Source organism: Mastacembelus armatus, chromosome 1 (assembly GCF_900324485.2).
Source record: "Mastacembelus armatus chromosome 1, fMasArm1.2, whole genome shotgun sequence".
NCBI lineage: Eukaryota > Metazoa > Chordata > Actinopteri > Synbranchiformes > Mastacembelidae > Mastacembelus > Mastacembelus armatus.
In genome coordinates this window covers 22,672,730-22,692,450 of record NC_046633.1, presented here as the reverse complement: position 1 = coordinate 22,692,450, position 19,721 = coordinate 22,672,730, and the positions used below count along the sequence as shown (strand labels likewise).

The 19,721-nt window shown below is 42.7% G+C and overlaps 1 protein-coding gene across 4 annotated transcripts; it reads left to right on the top strand.

Moving 5' to 3' along the window:
• Positions 1-1,648: 1,648 nt before the first annotated feature.
• Positions 1,649-19,419, top strand: ubn2a (ubinuclein 2a). Of its 4 annotated transcripts, none has more exons than XM_026303011.2 (17): positions 1,649-2,293; positions 3,090-3,206; positions 3,945-4,046; positions 4,865-4,975; positions 5,867-5,967; positions 7,858-8,416; positions 10,416-10,486; positions 10,838-10,967; positions 11,944-12,068; positions 12,182-12,292; positions 12,775-12,918; positions 13,708-13,758; positions 13,893-13,935; positions 14,381-15,904; positions 15,998-16,205; positions 16,713-16,781; positions 18,087-19,419. In XM_026303011.2, exons 1-17 carry the CDS (start codon positions 1,991-1,993, stop codon positions 18,131-18,133), a joined length of 3,816 nt encoding a protein of 1,271 aa, XP_026158796.1. In that variant the 5' UTR covers positions 1,649-1,990; the 3' UTR covers positions 18,134-19,419. The 4 variants fall into 4 exon arrangements, with proteins under 4 accessions (XP_026158796.1, XP_026158797.1, XP_026158795.1 ...); XM_026303012.2 differs by having other exon boundaries at positions 5,864-5,967; positions 11,962-12,068; XM_026303010.2 differs by having other exon boundaries at positions 1,650-2,293; positions 5,864-5,967.
• Positions 19,420-19,721: the final 302 nt, after the last annotated feature.

Sequence of the window (19,721 nt, the reverse complement as noted above, 5' to 3'; positions counted from 1 at the left end):
ATATATTTTGTAAAGTAATCTAGTGTTGTTTGGAAGTGAACAATTTGTGTCAGTTTCAGACATTTTTATTTTCAAATAATATCTTTTGGGGTATTTTGTCTTTATTTCAGAATAGGGACAGAGAGGTGGACAGATAGAGAGGGGGGAAACGTGCAACATAAGTCGACAGCTGTACTTAAACCGCAGACATTGTGTATATTATTCAGCAGGCACTGTAACTAGGCAATCTTTTTAAGCAATACAAAAACACAAACTATTTGCAGAACAAGAGAGAACAGAAGAATTAAATCAAGAAACAAGACATGAGTGTATACTGCAGGGAGGAAAAACAGGCCCAAGACAATAAATATAATTACCAAAAGCAAGACGTATGTTAACAATATTTACAGGAGACTATTACGATTAAAAATTATGCAGAAGTAAAGTAGAAGATCGGTGTTAGTTAGTTTACTTGTGTATGTGAATGTGCACACTGAAGGAACAGATGTTCATTAGTTTCCATTGCAGAAGAAGAGAAAATACAAGCCTGCATCACAACGTACTGTTTCATTGCCCAGTTTAACTCAATTAGGAGCATCACTGCGACACTGGGGCCATGTCCACATTTTATAATATTTATCTAAGCAGGTTTTGATCATGAAGTGCTTAGATACTAGAAAAGTGGAAAGTGAAAACAGTTAAGCATATTCAAAAATATGTCAATATACTAAACAACAAAACTAACTTAACAAGTGCCTGGCTGATGTGCACTTTTGTCCCACAGGGATATAAAAATAAAGGATCTATAGGGAATTGCACACCAGAACTAAATAAACAATTCATGGGTGATCAAGATCAACAGATCATAATGATTTCTCAACTAAAATCCTAATTTATCAACAATTTTATCATTATAGCTTATCACTTAGAAAAGGTGCCAGTCATGTGTAAAAATAACTCCATGTATGGGATGCACTGTAAAACTCTCGGTGTGTCAATAAGCCTGAACTTTTGCAGGTTTGTGCTTAAAGCTGCTCTGAGTATAAATGGTAAACCAGCTTTAAAGAGGCCAGTAAAATAGAGTCATGTCCAATCGTCAACATTATAATCTGGATAACTCGATTAGAGATAACTCTGTTATCCGTGTACAAAGAATGACTCCAGTGTGCAAGTGTGATGTGGCAGCCTGCAGGCTGCACAGGACAGGCCTTTTGTCCAGAGGTTTTTTAATTAAACATTTACATATTCATAGATTCTGGGTTTTGCAGTGAGCAGGGATATATAACTTTTGTGTTTTATCTATTTCCAAATATCTGGGAGATCTTTAAACTACACATCAACAGGTGGTCATCAGTACAGCCTAATGTGCTGTGTTGTTGTGGTGCGTCACTGAGAGACCCAAACATCTGGACTGCCTTTGGGATCTGATGTTTGAGTGTGAGCTGGTGTGTTTTTGGAGAAAAAATGCACAATTCAGCATTTTCCTGAAGAGATGAAGCAGTAAATCCATGCCTGGTTCCACCCAGCATAAGGCCGTCCTTCCGTCCGGCACTTCATAAAGGTCGTAACAGTCCCGATAGTGTTTTTATAGCCTGTTGTGACAGAGGCGGGTTTTGGGTCGGGGCACGCCGTGATTGGACGGGACCGACCCCCGCTCCCTCCCCCTCGTGTCACGATGTTTCCGTTTCGTGCGTACGCGCATGCGCAGCGACCTCTCTCTTCTGATATTTTATTTACTCCCGAAACCCAAGATGGCTCCTGTGAACGTCTCGGTCCCATAGTAGATCGAGGATGCGAGTAGCTGCGGAAAAAACAACTTTTCCCCGACAGTCGCATCCCAGGGAGTTGGATTCGTATGGTGCGGAGGAGGCCCTGACATCCGTCTAGGCACCGAGCAGCCGTCGGAGCTTCGCGAAACCTTCTTCAATCCACCAATTTGGAGTAGTTTCGCGAAGTAGCTCTTGTCCTCGCCGTCTGTCCGGAGCGAGGTTCAGGCAGGCAGCTCATCCAAATGGCCGAACCGAGAAAAGTGCAGTTTGTCACCCTCTCGGCCTTCGCAGCTGGAGCAGCCGCGGAGTCCAGGAAACGCCGGCTAGAGGATGAGGCTGACTTCAACTTCGACAGAGCCGGGGAAGTCGAGACGGCGACCGGGGCAGGAGGTGCCGCCAGCAACGGTCGTCTCGGCAAAGCCAGCGACAGGGACGAGGCTGGAGCCGAGAAGAGGGCTACGGTGCGGCTCAACCTGCCTCTGTCCGAGCCCGACGACCGCTCCTCCGCCGAGTTTAATTACGGCGAACTCATCCAAAACCTCCAGGTAGGATCCCCCAGCTTAACCAGCATTACCAGGCCGGCTGGGACTGGAGACAGAGTTCATTTTATTGCCTTTGGAAGTGTTTGTGTGGACTTATCATAGCTAAGACAAGGAGGGGAGAGACAGAGAGATAGAGAGCGGGGGGGGGGGGACCTTGTCCTTCCGAAACTGACCAACACAAAAGACAGCAGCAGTTTTTGGCCCCTCGTGGAGCCAGTCCGCTCCGTGAGCTTTCCAACTTAAGCTGCGCTCTAACGCATCGTGGCTTTTTTAACCAGGGACCTCCAGTCTTTCCACATGTCGGAGTGAAGCTGGTCTGGTGCTGCTACCTGTGTCCTCTTCACTCAGACTTGCCCAGCAACAGCCCAGTCACAGCCATTACAGCACTTGGAAATGCCACATGCAGTTTGGCCCTCTGGCTGCGGGTGATAGAGGAGACATGGAAGTACCAGGATGTAGCATGGAAGCAAGTCAAATGTCAGAGCTGAGCCATCACACACACAATATGATGCTTTACATGAGTGAGGGGGGGAGGAAAAGTTTTTAGGTTTGCAACTACAAGAGGATTAAATATTTAGTATTTGAATATACAGCATGGCCATCTCTAGCAGCAGATCAGTTTTGTTTTAAGTTTGCTGGCAGTATTGTGATGATGGATTGCTGTTTTATAATCTCTGACCTTTGTGCATAGGTCAACAAAAAGACACTGGGGCACTGAAACTGTCCAACCTTAGCTCCGTGTCCCATCTTTCCTGTTTGTGTTATGTAATTTTATCTTTCATTTCAATTTCTGTTCCAGGCAAAGAGTAATCATCCAGGTCTGGCTTCAGCCCACAATCCTGATGACCCCTTCAACGATGAGGAGAGAGAGCGGCTACAGGTTGAGGCCCTGGCAAAAAAGTTTGAAAATAAATATGTGAGTTTTTTTTTTATGCTTTGAGTATAGCAGTATTCTGTGTGAGATTATATTAGATCCTGACTGATACTGTTTTTATTTTAGTCCAAGATAAATATTCTTATTTGAGCAATTAGATAAATATATGTGAGCATGAAATTTTACAGTTGTCTAGTTGCTTTGACAGACAGATATGGCACATTTTCTTAACTACCTCAAATATGTTTGGCATCTAATTTATCCACTGACATATCAGTAAAAAATTACTGCCGCTTTTTGTTTTAATAAAACAGTATATTTAATTTACTTAGCATATTTTCAGAATTACAAATTGGCCTCAAATGAATTTCTGTACAACAGGTTATACCACATACGCTTAGACCCTCAGTTTTATAACTATCTAGATAGATGGATATAGATAAACTTTTTAGCTGTCTTTGGTGGACAAACTACGTAATGGTCAACATGTTTCTATATGATCTCAAATGCATATATTTGGTGTTTCATATACCAACACCAGCAGATATATTTTTATAATTTTTAATTTATCGGTCGGGCTTGAGTTGTTTCTGCAATACTCATGAGTTTGTGTTGATAAGAGGGTTAAATGTCCTCTAATAACAACCACATGGACAAAGTGAAGACGTTTGGTTTGTCTTGACTCTGAAACAGGGCCAAGATTAAATCGAAATAAAAACAAATTTGGGGCTGTTTTGTTTTTTTTTTGTTTTTTTTTTGTTTTTTTTCCCCATCCTTCAGGGTAATACAGGGAAGAAGAAGAGGAAGGACAGAATGCAAGACTTGATTGATATAGGCTTTGGCTACGATGAGACAGACCCCTTTATCGACAACTCAGAAGCTGTAAGTAAAACTCACCCGAACCCTCCCAATTTTTTTTTTTTTTTAAACCAGGATGTCACTTTTAGTCAGATGTCTCTCTTTTGTCTTTGTAATAACATTGTGCATTGTCCCTTTATTATCTGCTGATTTATTTGCTGTCCTCATCACATTCCTGAGCTGCTTTTCTCTTGACTTGCTGTGTCGAGGTAGACATTATTCCTCTGCTGTTAAATATTTATTTCCTGGCTTGATGATTCAATACGGTACATTCAAAGGCACTTCTAAAGATAGACGCTTGTCCTTTATTGCAACCAACCTCAGACAACAGTGTAAAATTGTCCCCATTACTCATGAATACATACATGCGTCTTGTGCCTGCTCAGGGATTTGTCGTTGTTTTTGTCTGACAGCGCTGGTGGCTCAGTATTCAGGGGATATCACTTTCCATCTGACTGTAATAGCTAGAATTATGCTCTTTGTATGGGTTCTCTGCTATTATGATATATTTTTGTTGTTGTTGTGATAGCTGTCTTCTCTGCCCTCACAAATTGACTGTGCCTGTTTGACCCTGTTGTCTCTCTTGATGTGCTCTGATAGAAAAATGTTTTCATCTGTGGCCTGATGAGTTCTGTTTCTTTTTAATAACTTATTTATGTTGCACCACAGTCATCAATTTTCAGTGACCAAGCAAAGAGCACCGACTGCTTTGAGGAACACATCACTTACTCACTTTGTTTTTAAAATTTGCAGAAAACATCTCCAATTTTAAGAGGATTTATTGTCTTATAGATGTCTGTGATCTTATACCACAAGCTGTCTTGTGTTGTTATTTTTCTCAGTACGATGAGCTGGTGCCTGCCTCTCTGACCACAAAGCTGGGGGGATTTTACATCAACACTGGCACGCTGCAGTTTAGAGCGGCCTCTGACTCCGAGGGAGAGGAGGAAAAGGTGAGACTAAATTAACATCTAAGAGAAATTATTATGCTGGTTTTCTTCCATCATGAAGGTTCTGGTAAACACAATTTTTAATGTGTGAAAAAAAAAATGTGAATGTATATATATTTTATTTTAACTGATGTGATATTTTGAGAAAGAGTAAGTTCATGTCCAAACTTTAAATCCAGGTGACAAAAGGTTTTAAAAAAATAAATAAATAAATAAAAAAAATCATACAACCAACAAGCCAGCACAATTAACGCTTATATCTTCGCCGTTACAATCACACATTCATAAAATACATTGTAAAATATAATTTATATTTAAACATAAAACACAGAATCATAAGCTTTTACCTTCATGTTGCTGGAATATGTTGGCTTATCCTGTTCCAAATATACCTGAGCCAACAGTAAATGGCAGCATGTTCGTATCATCGCTGTCAGCATGCTAGGCTGTGAGTCCAAACCACACTTTGCACAGAAAACTAATGATATCTTTATGGTTATTTCTAACTTAAACAAGTGTGAGCTTAAATGCCAAATGCTTTGCTGAATATAGCTCAGTGTCCTGGAAAAGAATTGTGTGCTATGGTTTAATTCTGATAAATAATAAAGGTTGAGTTGTACCGTTAAAATGTGAGATTAATATCAGCAGTCATTCATGAAGCATATGAATGTCCTCCCAATAGGAGTCTGATTTTGATCAGTTTTAGTGAGATGTGTGGTGTTATCTTCCCCACATCAAGAGAGATCTCCGAGTGCATACTTTCACTCATGCAGACAAACAGACACACACTGAGCACTGTGTAGTGTTCTCAGGCAGAATTAATTGTTTGCCATCGTGCATTGTCGTCATCTGCTTATTAGGAGTTAAGGAGTGTATGTGGTCTTGTTTCAGAAGCTGAGTGACAACAGGGAGCAGGTGATTAAGAAGAGGAAAAAGAAGGACGTGAACAATGCGGAAGAGAAGAATCCGAAGAAGAGCAGAGTACCTAAACAAGGGTGAGAATCATGGACGCGTAATAGTCGTTCATTTTTGTGGTTATCTGGTGTCACTTGGCAAATGATTCCTGGGTTTATAATAATTAAGAAGCTGAATAAATGAGTCATGAGTAGCTGAGCAAGCTAAAACTCCTGCCATGTCTCCTGCCATCACTGTGCATCTTTAAAATTGACCTCTAAAAATCTGGCACTTAATCAAATGATTCATTATCATTAAAGCAAGGCACTGAAAAAACACCTCACTTTGAAATGTCAGAAATGCGCAGACACTGTTACATAAATGGACTAGTTTTTCTCTACTACTGAAAACTTGACCTTTTGGACAATCATGGATGTGTGGGTCACTGTGCACCAGCTATTGCAGTGAATATGTGTTGGCGGAGATTTGTTCACTCTTTACCCTGCTAATAATCCACCACCCTGTGTGACATTATACTCCTCTGCCTTTGTGCAGACCCTCATACATCTATTACGAGGCAGGGATGCTGACTGTGACTTGCTCGGAGCTGCTGTGACAAGCTCTCCCCCTTCTAGAAAACGCTCCATTATAAAGGCTCAGATAGGCCGAACACTCCAACATGTCGCCATTCTGAAAACAACTTCCAAAAATAGCAACAGCTATTGCCATTGTGCCATTATGAAACGTGTGTGAGTGAGTGTGTGAGTGAGTGTGTGAGTGAGTGTGTGAGTGAGTGTGTGAGTGAGTGTGTGAGTGAGTGTGTGAGTGAGTGTGTGAGTGTGTGAGTGTGTGAGTGTGTGAGTGTGTGAGTGTGTGAGTGTGTGAGTGTGTGAGTGTGTGAGTGTGTGAGTGAGTGTGTGAGTGAGTGAGTGAGTGAGTGAGTGAGTGAGTGAGTGAGTGAGTGAGTGAGTGAGTGAGTGAGTGAGTGAGTGAGTGATCATTCAGTGCAGACTGCAGGTTAAACCCTCAGAATTCCCACTGCTACGAACTCTTCCCACATTTCTGGTTTATCTGTGTAGATGCCTCAGTTTTCCAGTGAAAATGTCTGAAGAAGGGTTTCATTTTTTTTCTTGCATTTTTGTGTCCATCTGCCCTCTTTTGTCTCATGTAGACGATAATGAATTATCTTATTTGCCTTAGTAGATTTTTAACATCAGCTGGTGCATTGTATTTAGATTTTATCAAAGACACGTTATTAGTCCTCATGTCAGATCAGCTCATTATCAGCTGTGTCTGGGGAGGAACACTTATCTAATAAGAGTTTTAAAAAGTGGGATTAAGCATGTCAGCATGATTTGACATTAAATAAATAAGAGGAAAAATAGCAACAAGCATGAAAACACATTAGTTAGGATAAAACAAAACGATGCAACTCCCTCCCAAAAAGAAATCCACTAACATCGTCACAGTGATATATGGTTGATTAGGTTTGTGGGGTGCTCTAGTGTTGTTTGCACATCCCAGTTTTGAGAAATATGAAAATGCTGGGCAACATGGAGTTGTGATTGTTAGCTGTGGCTTCACAGCAAGAAGGTTCTGGTTGGTTCTGGTTCCAATCGACCCTGAGGTTTTTCTGTATGGACATTGCATATTCCCTCATGTCTGTGTGGATTTTCTCCAGGTTCTCTGGTTTCGTCCTACAGTCCAAAGACATGCAGGTTGGAGTTTGGTTAATTGATGACCCTAAATTGCTTGTAAGGGTAAATGTGCGTGTTTGTCTCTGTTGGGTAGCCCTGTAATAGATTGATGATCTGTCCATGGTGTGTCCCACCTCACACCCAATGTTCGCTGGGTTTTGCTCCAGCGCTCTGTGACCCTGTATGGTCCACGAAAGGGGGTGGATGATGAATGGATGGACGGATGGTCTGCTGGCTATAAAGCTGTTTTGCATTTTGCAGAAATCAAGATATTGTTGTGTTTTACTCTGCCAGAGTGACACCTCTCAACCTCCACCGGCCAGAGAAGAAGAAGAGGAAGAAGCTGATGAAGGACTCGCTGTACCTGGCAGCCATGCTCCGCCGCTTCACCCGGGAGAAGGAGGAGATCAAGAAAAGAAACCCCAGTATCGGAAAGCCAGGCTTGGCAGCGGGTGTGGCTAACAAGCCCCACTCTGCCAACTCTGGTAACCACCTGTTAGCCTCTAACTCCACCCACCTGCAGGGCAACACAGCCAACAGTGACCTCTCACTGGCAGACATCACCTCGGATCCAGCTGTGATGTCACTGCTGGGTTCGGCCAATGAGAGGGAGCTGCAGGATCTCCTAGGTGACCTGGACTTCAGCTTGTTGGACACTGACCAGCAGCACGCCATGGCGACGGCCAGAGAGAATGGTATTCTGGGAGTTGGCGTTCCGACTCTTAAAGCAGCAGCGTCAGGAGGAGGTGGCCAAGGGCGAAGCCAGGGGTCTTCCAGCGGGCTGTTTCCTCCACCCCTGCTGCCTGATGGACTGCCTGCTCCTCTTATTAAACGCATCGAGGACCTGCGGGCGGTGAGTCAAATGTAGCCTTTCTGTGGGTGGCTGTAATTACCAGTGAAGCCTCTTTACTGAAGTTAAACACAAATGGCACTCAGCCGAGGAAGTGGCACAGAATGTTTATTGTTGTTGTTTAGTCCAGTGAGAACAGTCTTGTGTAAATGTTGGCTCCAAGCAGAACTGTGAGGGGTTTTATGTAACTAAAACAGCAGGGTTGGCATTGCTCTGTTTGAAGAAGTTCTTATTGCTCTTATATCTCAGAGCCACAGTCAGGCTGTAGCAGAGAAATCTTTTTCTAGATATTGGTAAAAATGTAAAGAGAGGAAGAGAGAGACGACTGATTCAAGTGAAGGATACAGAGGTGAAGAGTGAGGAGGAGGGAAGCATAGAGAGAGAGTGAATTAGAAAGAGATGGAGGAATACTGTGGGTTTTCCAATGATATTCTGTCAGGACAACTTGGGAGATTCAATGTTAGTAAGGAGTATTTCTTTGAATTCATTAAAGGAAGCATCACTTGACCTGTAGCTTGGTCCATTTAGTTTGGACAAAGGAAAACACTACACCATGTCACTTTTTTGTTCTGGTTGAGAACCACTCTACCCCGATACCTTACACTCACTTTTCACTGCACACTCACCAGATCCCTAACAGTTCCTGTGATCATTAGGTTTATTTAACAGGAGCTTAAGGGATGTTAGGTAATTCCTTTCAGAAGCATTTTCATTACATTTCTTAAATTTATTTCTTCCTTCCAATGATAATAAAGAAATTAAATGCTCTGTCCACATTAAGGAGAAAATCTGTCATCTGTAACAGCAGCTAAAAAAGTCTGACCAATCATTACATTTGGTATAGAGTCTGTAACGTTAGCCAACAGGACTGTAGTCCAGTGCTAATGTTAGCTAGTTATATCAGAATGAGCCATGACAGTTGTGATTTTCTCCTTAACACTCTGTCATCTAAAACAATGACTCCTCAGTAGTCACTGGGCCTTCATATGTTCTGGAGGAGCTTTGGAGAGAACGTGGAACCAAAGGGTGGAATTTCTTTCTTTCTTTACTTTCCAAATCAAGTCTTGCTGGTTTTTCCAGAATCACCTACCCTGCATTTAAGTTGTGATTATATGCTAAATCACATATTTGCTATCAGCTAAATCCTATTGTTTTAAACCACATTTCCTAAATTTGCCTCACAAATACCATATTTTTCGGACTATAAGACACTTTTAGCAAAAACAGCCTTATTAATCAGAAAAAGAAAGACATATAAGTCGCTTCGGTGTATAAGTCACATTTCTAATCATACTAATTATAGTCTAAATATGCCTATGAAGAACATAGGCTAAACATAACAACAAGCATTAGTGCATTACCAAATTCAAGTAATGTTAAACACCTGCACCAACACTGGGGTGGCAGGAGATGAAACGGCGTCTCCTCCTCCTCTCTCTGTCTGAATGTTTCAGCTGCAGACTTTATTACCCGCAGCTTGAAGTCTGCAGCATAGCTCTTTATTTTGGGCGCCATTTTCACTTGTTACACTAGGAGTTGTAGTTTGGCGTGGACATAAGTGTTTTTAGCATCTTTAGTTTACAATATTATCTTCAATTGAGTCATCTAATGCTAGTGACCACTCGACAGAATGACTGTAAATATACACATATAAGTCACTTCACTATATCAGTCTCAGGATGAGCCAGAGCACTGAAAAAAGTGCTCATCACAAATGAAGTGCATCAGTGAACTGGAAATAGTTTGGGCAACACCAGGTTGGTTGACAGCTTTCACACTTGCCCACAAGAATAGAGAGATGCCAGAGTTTTAACCAACCCAAACAGGTTAGGCATCAAAGCGTTCTTAGAGGTTTATAGTTAAAAGTAGAGCCAGGAGAAGGTCGGTGTCAAGCAGGCAGAGGCGAGGTAAGGAAGTGTGTTTGAGTCAGTACGGTCCTCAGAGCTCAGTACGCACTGTATGGAGACGTGCCGTTTGCTGACTCAACCTTTTCTCCCCCCAGGCCTCGCGGCAGTTTGATCAGGAGGGCAGGAAGAAATTTTTCACCCTGGACATGAATAACATTCTCCTGGAGTGAGTAGGACAGCTTTTAAATCACCATCATCATCCAAATCCCAGCTCACTCTCCTCCACCTTTATCGTCCTCATTTTTTGCAGATTTCCCTCCTCATCTTTTTGTTTTCTCTGCCTCTCATTGTCTGTGCTTATGACATGCTTCTCATTTCCATTTCACTCTCTTCATCTTTATGTTTAACCTTCTCTCATTTGTATGCCACTTTCTCATTGTTCAACCCATCTCTCATATACGCTCCCTCTCTGTTTCCCACCATCTTTTTCTCTCTCGTAACTCCTCTTGTCTTTCTTCTTCTATCCCTTTTGTATTACGTAATCTTGACTACTTCTCCCTCCTTTTCTTGCTCTCAGTATTGAGCTGCAGGTCCAGGAGCAGCCTCCTGAGGTGCGCTCAGAGATTTATTCGCACATGGAGGCATTTGTGCCATGCAACAAAGAAGCCCTCCTCAAACGGCTGAAGAAGCTCAGCCTCAACATCCAGGTGAGTGTTTGTCATCTGGGGAGGAAATGAGAAGTCTCTTTGATCTTGAAAAAACTGCTCCTGTTGCAGCCTTGTTGATTGCTCTGTGTTCACTAAAAGTCTTTTTCCTCTGTACATGTGCACAAACCTACTCTGTTAATCTCTTTTAAGTTGAAAACACCATTGAACCATTTGAAGTTGCAGTCACAGCAAAGTTCAGGGTTCCTGATGTTTGAAGAATTTATTTGACATGTTTGACCACAGCTGTAGGAGAAGTCCATGTTCATACAGATGTGACAAGACATGATAATTGTGCACAAAAATTATGCCAATTGACAATTATGCCCTCAACCTACATAATGATCGTTTCTAATGACAAATCAGAGTCAAGGAGTTGAAGGTGCAGACTTAAACCTTTGCTTGTTTAAATTTGTCCCCTGCTGTACTCTGACTATCACAAATGTGGATTATAAAACTTGCCATGCAAGAAGAAAAACAACTGTTATAATTTTAGAAGTAATTGTCATTCCTTGACATAATAATGATGTGCAGTTTTCAAATTAGACAGTTGTCTAGAAGTAAAGATGTGCTGGAAAGCTCAAAGTCTGTACCTGTGATGTTTTCGACAGGTCTGTTTCTCTGCTCTCCTCTAAATAGTTTTATGGACCTTTGTGGCCTATATGGCACATTATTTTTTTTTTTTGCGTTTTTATGTTTTATGCCTTTTAATCCCCAGACACTGCTTCATTTGTCAGTGTGCAGGGATCTCAGTGTAGGTGGATTAGTACACCAAGGACTGCCACTGAAAACAAGCTTCTAAATATTTTTTGTCATGGACAAATAAAATACATCAACATCTCTCTTCCTCTTTCTACCCCTCTCTTCCCTTTTCTATCTGTTGTCCTTCTGTCCTTGATCTTTTTCTGTTTCCATACTTTTCTTATTCCTTTTCCCTAAACCTCCATCTTCCTCTGTCCTTTATACAATGACCCTTCAGACTGTCTTCCTCTCTCAGGATGACCGGCTACGGACACCACTGTTGAAGCTGAAGCTGGCGGTGTGCAGTGTGATGCCAGAGCAGATAGCCAGATATAACATGGACTGCATGGCCAAAGTTGCAAAGTACGTAATAGCTATGAGGACAGCAGTTGTTGTCTTCTGAATGTTATTCATGCACCTTTCTTATGAATAGGTTTATCTACATTTATACATTAGCGACTGTGTGTGTTTTTCAGGCAACAGTCAGAGGAGGGCGAGAAGAATGGCTCTGAGGAGGAGGATGAGGAGAAACCTGGGAAAAGGGTGATTGGCCCGCGGAAGAAGTTCATCTGGGACGACAAGCTCAGGTGATGATCCAGGACAGTCTCTCTAGAATAGTGGACTGCTTGATATTTTGAAACCCGGTGTCGTCCATGGCCTGTCTTGTCGTGTTTTCTGTTTATTTGTACGTGCCTTAAAGATGGCCCAGAGTTGAAGGAATGGAGAAAAATAAGGCCTCAAATGGTCCGAAAATAGGTGGAATAGAATTGTTAAACAAGTTATTCCTTAGTTTCCACACTGTTTGCTTTTCTTTGGTTCAAATGTGTTTGCAGAAGGTAAAAAAACAGACGTACAGGCAGTTGTCTTTTTTTTAAACTGCTTCTCAGTCATCATTCATTTTCTCAACAGCTTTCACATTTTATGAAATGTTCTTTTTAAGGAATTATTACCATTGACTCCCTGAAGAATAACTATCTCCTCAGTCATTATGTGCTTTGCACCTGCAGCCTTATGTAGATTTTAATATTGAATGTTTTTTTTGATGAATCGGATATTTGTGTTTGTGTAGGAACCTGCTGTGCAGCTTGGTGCAAGTGAAGCTGAGCTGCTATGAGATGGAGAGCCAGTGCTCTCTGTCTGTGGAGGACTACCTCAAGGCCTTCTTAGAGAACGAGGTCAAACCACTATGGCCCAAGGGCTGGATGCAGGCCAGGTCTGTGTGTTTTCTATGTTTTATGGTGATAAAATAATTATTGAAAATTCATCAGGGTGAGATAAAAGTGGGTTTAAATTAGGGGCAGTTAGGGGCAATAAGTTGTCTGTGAGAGACAGAGACATAATCTTCAAGTACTGTGTGTATATAAACACATTTCAAAAGGGGCTTGTACTGTACTCCATTATATTCAGAGGTGTTTTCAATATTCGGTGACCCTTGTGTGTGTAAATGGGAAAGAGAAAAATACACCAAAAACTGAAATGCTCTGAAATTCACAAAGACAGATGCTGTGGCAGGGCTGTTTTACCGCGTTGCCTTTTCCTGTACAGGTGCACCTGTGGGTGAAGTGCTTGGTGGGTGTAGGTCAGAGTTATTCTAAGAAAATGCTTTAAATGTCTGTATTGGTGCTAGAGTGGATGTGTAGCAGAGGTAACAGTAAGAAGAAAATCCTATGAGGCAAACAGTTAAAAATACTCAACCAGGATAAAACATACACGTTCAGTGCTTCTAACTTAAGGCATAGATTTTATCATGATATATTTTAATGTTAATATTTACAGGATTGATCTTTTCTGACTTGTAGTTTTCCATACTGTGCTCTTTTGTGTGGTTCAACTAATCAGCTAGTAAATATACAGGTGGTTGTCTTTTTCACTCATGTTTTTCCTACTTGAGCTCAGTGATGATACATTAGTTGTAAGAAAAAAATTCAAACGAAATAAATTCAACCAAACATTAATCCGGCAATTCTTGTCCTCTGCCATTAAACCTGTTTCTCCTGCTCAGAATTCTGTTCAAGGAGAGTCTCGCTGTTCACAGTCACCTCACTGGAAACTTGTAAGTATTTACTTAATGTCAAACAGCTCATGTTTTCTCTGCAACATTAACTCTGGAGTTTTTTTTCAGACTTAGCTTGAAATGCAGAATGTAAATAGAGAATGCTGAATATGTACTGGTGTTTTTCCATGCAGAGTCAAGAGGAGAATGGTACCTGGGCCCAAGGCCAAAGCCAAGGTGAGTGAAATCTCTGACCCTGTACAGTCTAAAAACATTTTTTATTAGTACTGTTGTTACTTAAACGAGCAAAGACTATGTAGTTGAGATCCATTTACTTAACAGCGTTCTGTCATCAGACTGTATTATTGCCACTTTATGTGTCCCAGCCACTAACATCTTATATGCTCAGTTTTGACAAACTTTTAATTTAGCATCCATCTCATTTTACGTGACTGGCTGGGGTTTGTTTCCGGAGTATTATGTTGTACTATAGCAGGAGCTGTGGTACATTTAGTATGATGTATTTGTATGTATCATTAGTTCCAATACCATCAGTCATGTTATTTTCTCCACTGCTACTCATTGTCAATCTCCTTTGAAAATAAAAGCCTAGTTCTCCTTTCCACAGAATTTGAGAGTTCATGATATGTTTGGTGTTACTGATTCTGTCTGTGTTCTTCAGGAGGGTCTGTGGATCCACAAAGCACCTCTCACCGTGTCCTCCACACCATCTCTGCCCACCTCCACATCCGTTCTAACCTCCAGTCGCCAGCCGCCTGGCTCCTCTTTGCCGTCAGAGCCCATCTGTCTGTCAGACTCTCTAGATGAGGATCTGACTGCTCCCTCTCTGGACTCCATCTCCCACGCTCTGGCCCTCCTCAGCAATGCATCCAAGGGCCTGGGACCATCAGACAGCCCTTTGTCACCCCCACCCCTACAGATCCCTACCTCCTCTCCTCCCCCCATCACCCCTCACTACCCCTCAGCCTCTCAGATCTCTGCCTCAGCCGCATCCACAACGCAGCAACACTTGGTGTCTAAGGTGGATCCGACGCCGCTGGCAGCTGCGTCTGCTGGGAACCCGCCAACGACGATAACAACACTACCAACCTCCTCTTCTACCTCCACTTCCTTATCTCCGGCTGTGTCCTCCATGGTTCGTGTGCAGGCAGCAGGCCTGTCACTGGCCTCCAGGACTGCAGATGGTCCCTATGGCCTGATCAAAGGATCTGGCCTTGTGGGCCAAATCCAGAATCAGAGACTTGTTACCATGGCATCAACCAATCACAGGCCAAGCTCAGTGATGGCCGTGACTGGCAAGATAAATCCACACCCCTCCCCTTCGCCTCCAAAGCAGCGGCCTCCTCCCACTGCTTCCCCTCTGCTGCCTCCGCATCAGAAGGGCTTTGTTAGTCCTGCGGGGATGCTGGGAAATATGGGAGCCCCTCAAGGATTGGCCAAAAGCAGTGTCAAAGCCAGCAGCAACGGCAGCACTGTGAGCAGCAGCATTGCACCTTCTTCCTCCCCCTCCTCCCAGTCCCGATCCAACTCTACCTCCCACCCCAGCCTGCAGTCCTTCTGCACTCCCTCCCCGGTGGCCTCCTCACCCACCCCCACATCCCATGCACACTCCTCTCAAGGCAAATCTCACACACACCACCACCATCAGCCCAACTTCATCACACCCATGCAGGCCACCCTCACCAAATCCTCCCACAGCAACAACTCCTCTCCCATCATCAAGCTCACCCCTCGGCCTCCTGCTCCCACTCCACCACCCTCGTCTTCTCCTTCTCCGGCATCCTCGCCATCACACCCACTCCCGCATCAGATGATCCCCAGCCAACAGCAACAACACCAGTATTCCCCCAAAACCCCCAAAACCTTTCGGGCCCCCTTCAGTGTGTCTGGCAGTGGGCAAGTGAAGCAGACGCAGGGCAGCTGCAGCTTCGCTGGAGGCCAGAAACCTCAGTCTAACACGAGCAACAGTAGCATCAACAGCAGCTCCAACAACAGCAAGGGAGCGGCATCAAATGTCTGCAGTCACCCAGACAAAACTCCCCCGTCGTCTTCACCTTCAGTCTCAGCCAGTCACGGGCAGAGGCAGAGGGTGGGGGGCGGGGTTAACCAGGGCTCAAAGGCAGGAAACGGCTGGACGGCTTCAGGAACTTTGGCCACGTCCTCCACAACATCACACCTCTCACAGGTGAGTTTTTATAAGAAGACAAAAAAAGGAGCAAAAATACAAAAACTGCAGTTCTGAATCCACGATAAAACAAATCCTTTCCTTTTCCCTCAGGTATCAACAGCAGGCACTCCCCTCCTGGGAAGCCCCTCCACGCTGCCCCTGGGCTTCGGGATGCTGGGAGGCCTGGTGCCCGTATCATTGCCCTTCCAGTTCCCCCCGTTGCTCAACTTCAGCCCTCCTGGAGCTCCAGGGGCTGCTGGAATGGGCTCAGCCCCCAGCTCCAACTCAGGATACCCCTTAGCACAGAGCGACCTAATGGGTGAGTGTGTGGTTTTTAAAAAAAGCAACATTTGTGGTTCCAGTGCTGCAGTTGGTTGATGTGTGACAAAGACAGTTGTTATATGAAAACTGTGGCAGATTTAGTGGGCTGCAGCTCAGCAGGTCGACTGGCCAGGTTCACCTCTAAACTCTGCTCACTCTTGTCATGTAGAAATAACCAGAACATTATATGAGTTAATGATTACTGTGAGTGTGTTTGTGTGTGTGCTCCTACTGAAGAATACCAGCAGTACCTCCACTGTGCCTGCTCTGCTCCTCTGGCCCTGCCTCCATTTTGTTAATGAAACACTGTCTCCTTTTGTTCTCTCCATCTTTCGTGTACATCTTGCTGCCCCGTCACTTTGAGCCTCTCCTCTCTGTTGTTGCTGTTCAACGTGTTTTAACGTGTTTTCTCATTCTCCCTGGATCATCTTTTCCACATTCCCCCCCTTACTGTTGTTGTCTCCTTCCCGCTCATCTGTCCATCCTTCCCTCCGTCTCTCCCCAGATCTGTATAAGAGTCTCCAGTCAGGGTCGCAGGCTGCCCTACCTCCTCACTTGCAGCTTGCTTTCTCAGGTAATCTGCATTCCTCCTCTTCCTCCTCCCTCTCTCTTTCATCCGTCAGAGTCGAGTTGACGTGTCATCCTCTGCTCAGCTGCTGTGGTCTTTGCTCTGTAACTTTCTGCTTGCGTCAATATATTCAGTGTTTGGCATGCCTCTGGTTTGCCACAGTAGATGCATGTTCTAAAGCTACTGTTATACAGTTATTCAGAGACATTGTTTTTTCAGTAGTTTGTAGCAAACGGCACAGATTCAGTTTTAGTGTGTGTTGTACAGATGGTTCTTTGATTTGAGAGCAGCAACCTGATTAATGTGAAAATGCAATGTGTGATTTGGCCAACGGCGTTAAAAACATTTCCTTCTGCTCATGCTCGCTGGTGTCTCGGGGACATGTGGTGTGAAACTCTGTCCAGTACAAATCAAAACATTGTTGGTAGATACACCGTTCAACAAATCTGTTGCAGCTGCTCTGCATGGCCCATGTGTTCAGCTGCATTTAACAGACGTAAAGCTCCCAGTCCAGTCTCCCCTGCATTGTTTATGGCAGTCAGGCCAAAGAACCATCTCATGTGAACCAGGACACAGGAATTCATAAAACAGCTCATCCTGTGTGCCTGGTCAGCAGCCTGTCGCACCAGCTCAACATGTGATGAACCTTAAACTCTACACTGAATCAGTTTTTAAACTCCTGATCATGTCTGTGCAAGTTCAGAGCACATGTTCCTCCACATTACACTGTAGTTTTTAACTTGACATGCCAACAACAACATACAATGATTTTTGAGTCCAAAAATAAAATATTTGATCGAAAAACATTTGATTTGAGTGAAAAATCTACATTATACAGTATTTGCTAATATTATTGTTATAATGCTAGTTTTTTTTTAATATACTTTCTTCTAAAATGAACATATTCCATAGACGTCTGAATCTCTAAACTTTGGCTACTGAAAAATTATAACCAAGATGTTTTGATGAATAGTTAAGTATAGTCACATCATCATCATCATCATCAAGTTGACAACCAAAACCTCAAAAATGAAATGTTTGTCATTTTGCATTTTATAAAACCCCATGAAAAGGACAAATCCTCACATTTGAGAAATTGAAATCTACAATTTATTTTTTCTTGATGAATGACTTAAATGATTGACACTGTTTATAACTCGACCCACAGGATTTCACTGCAGCGTAACTGTGTACAGTAGGAATTGAGGTTCAGTCAGTGTTGAACTGTTGCTTGGAGGCGCTGGGAGAGACAGATCATTTATTATCACGCTGATGCCAGAGCTGCTAACAGTTTCCATCCTCTCCGCTCAGATGCGAACCAAAGCCAGGGTGGAGACGTGAAGAGGAAGTCCCACTGACCAATAGCAGCACAGGAGGCCTGGGTGACATGGCAGCCTCCTGGACACATCCACCCAATAGGAATCTTCACTTTGATTGACTGACATGGTGATGTGGTATGAGGGGGCGGGGCTTCACAGCCTCTTTTAAAACGGACCTAAAGAAGAATCAGTTTATCCTCGCTACAAATGGCAATGATGAATTAATTTAAGTGTATTTTCTAAAGAACCGGGTAACAGTACGGAGTGAACGATGAGAACACTTGTTTTTTTGGGGTTTTTTTTCAGCTTATTTTTAATTTTGTCAACATGTTTACATATGACAGACCTTGATCACTGTGGAACAAGTGTGCGTGAGGTGGTGGTACAGATGAGAGTAGTAGTACGCTACGTAATATAATTTGTATTTAAGCTTATGAATTAACAGGACTCTTGTTCTTGCAGTACAAAAAAAAACAAAAAACAGACTAAGTTTTATTTTTGTGTCTTATGTCTCAGATGTGGGAATCGTCGTGTCTGTAGAAATTTTATTGTTGGTCACCTCTGCTACCACAAATGACTGTTAAGTAGTAGCTTAAATTAATATTGATAAATTATTTGTAATTTACACAGGGACAATAACATTGTGTGTGAGGGTGTGTGTGTGTGTGTGTGTGTGTGTGTGTGAGCTGTGCGGTTGATTTGAATGTGTGTTTGTACATAAAAAAAAAAAAACACAATATACTGTTCATTTCTTTCCAGATGATTCTGTACGAATGGGTAAGGACGCGTATCCCCTTTTCATAATGACGAGCAAGTGTAAGTTCGATGCCCCTCTCTTGCTTTGTGTGTTTTTGGTGCTGTTTAACCGCACTGGACTTTTTCTGGAAAAAAGACTTGAATAAGTTTTGGGCTCCTGTTCTGGAGCGAGGAGCTGCCTGTGAGAGAGGGGACAAACATCAAGATTGTAGCCTACTTGAATTGTGTTTGATTTTTGTTTTTTCTTTCTTTTTTTTCTTTTTTTGAGTTAAGACTTTTTTATTTACTTTATCTGCTTATTGACTCCAACCGACTTAATATAACACAACGCCTTAGTTTGTATTGAATAAGTATGAAACAGATCTATGCAGGACTGTAACGCTCAATGCAAAAGTGCAAGTCGTCGCTTGGCTTTCAACCTCTACTCAACTTGTCAGTGCATTTCTGGAGTTGTGAATGTTTGTTGACCTTATTATGTCACTTGAGACTCCTTTTTTTTCTGGTGTGTGTGTTCAGACAGAATGCAAAGCGGATTTTAGAAGAGATCTGAGTCAGCCGAAAGACAAGTTGAAAAAGTTGAAAAAACTGTTCCACTTGAGCCCAGAAGCTGTTTATGTAGTGTTCATAGTGTCATATCATTTCAGGTGTAAATGCTGCATTTGGCAGAAGAAAAAAAAACAAACCTTTTCTCCAATTTTGGAGTTTTCACACGTTATTGAAAGTGGAAAGTCTAGAGCCAAGCCTTTTTAATTACACCTGTGAACATGGACTCCAATAGCTGCTTCAGTTTTGGATCTTGTTCCAAATTGGTAAATTGTTTTGCTGACCTGATTCAGGGTTTTATGTTACTGTACATTTTTTTTAACCAACA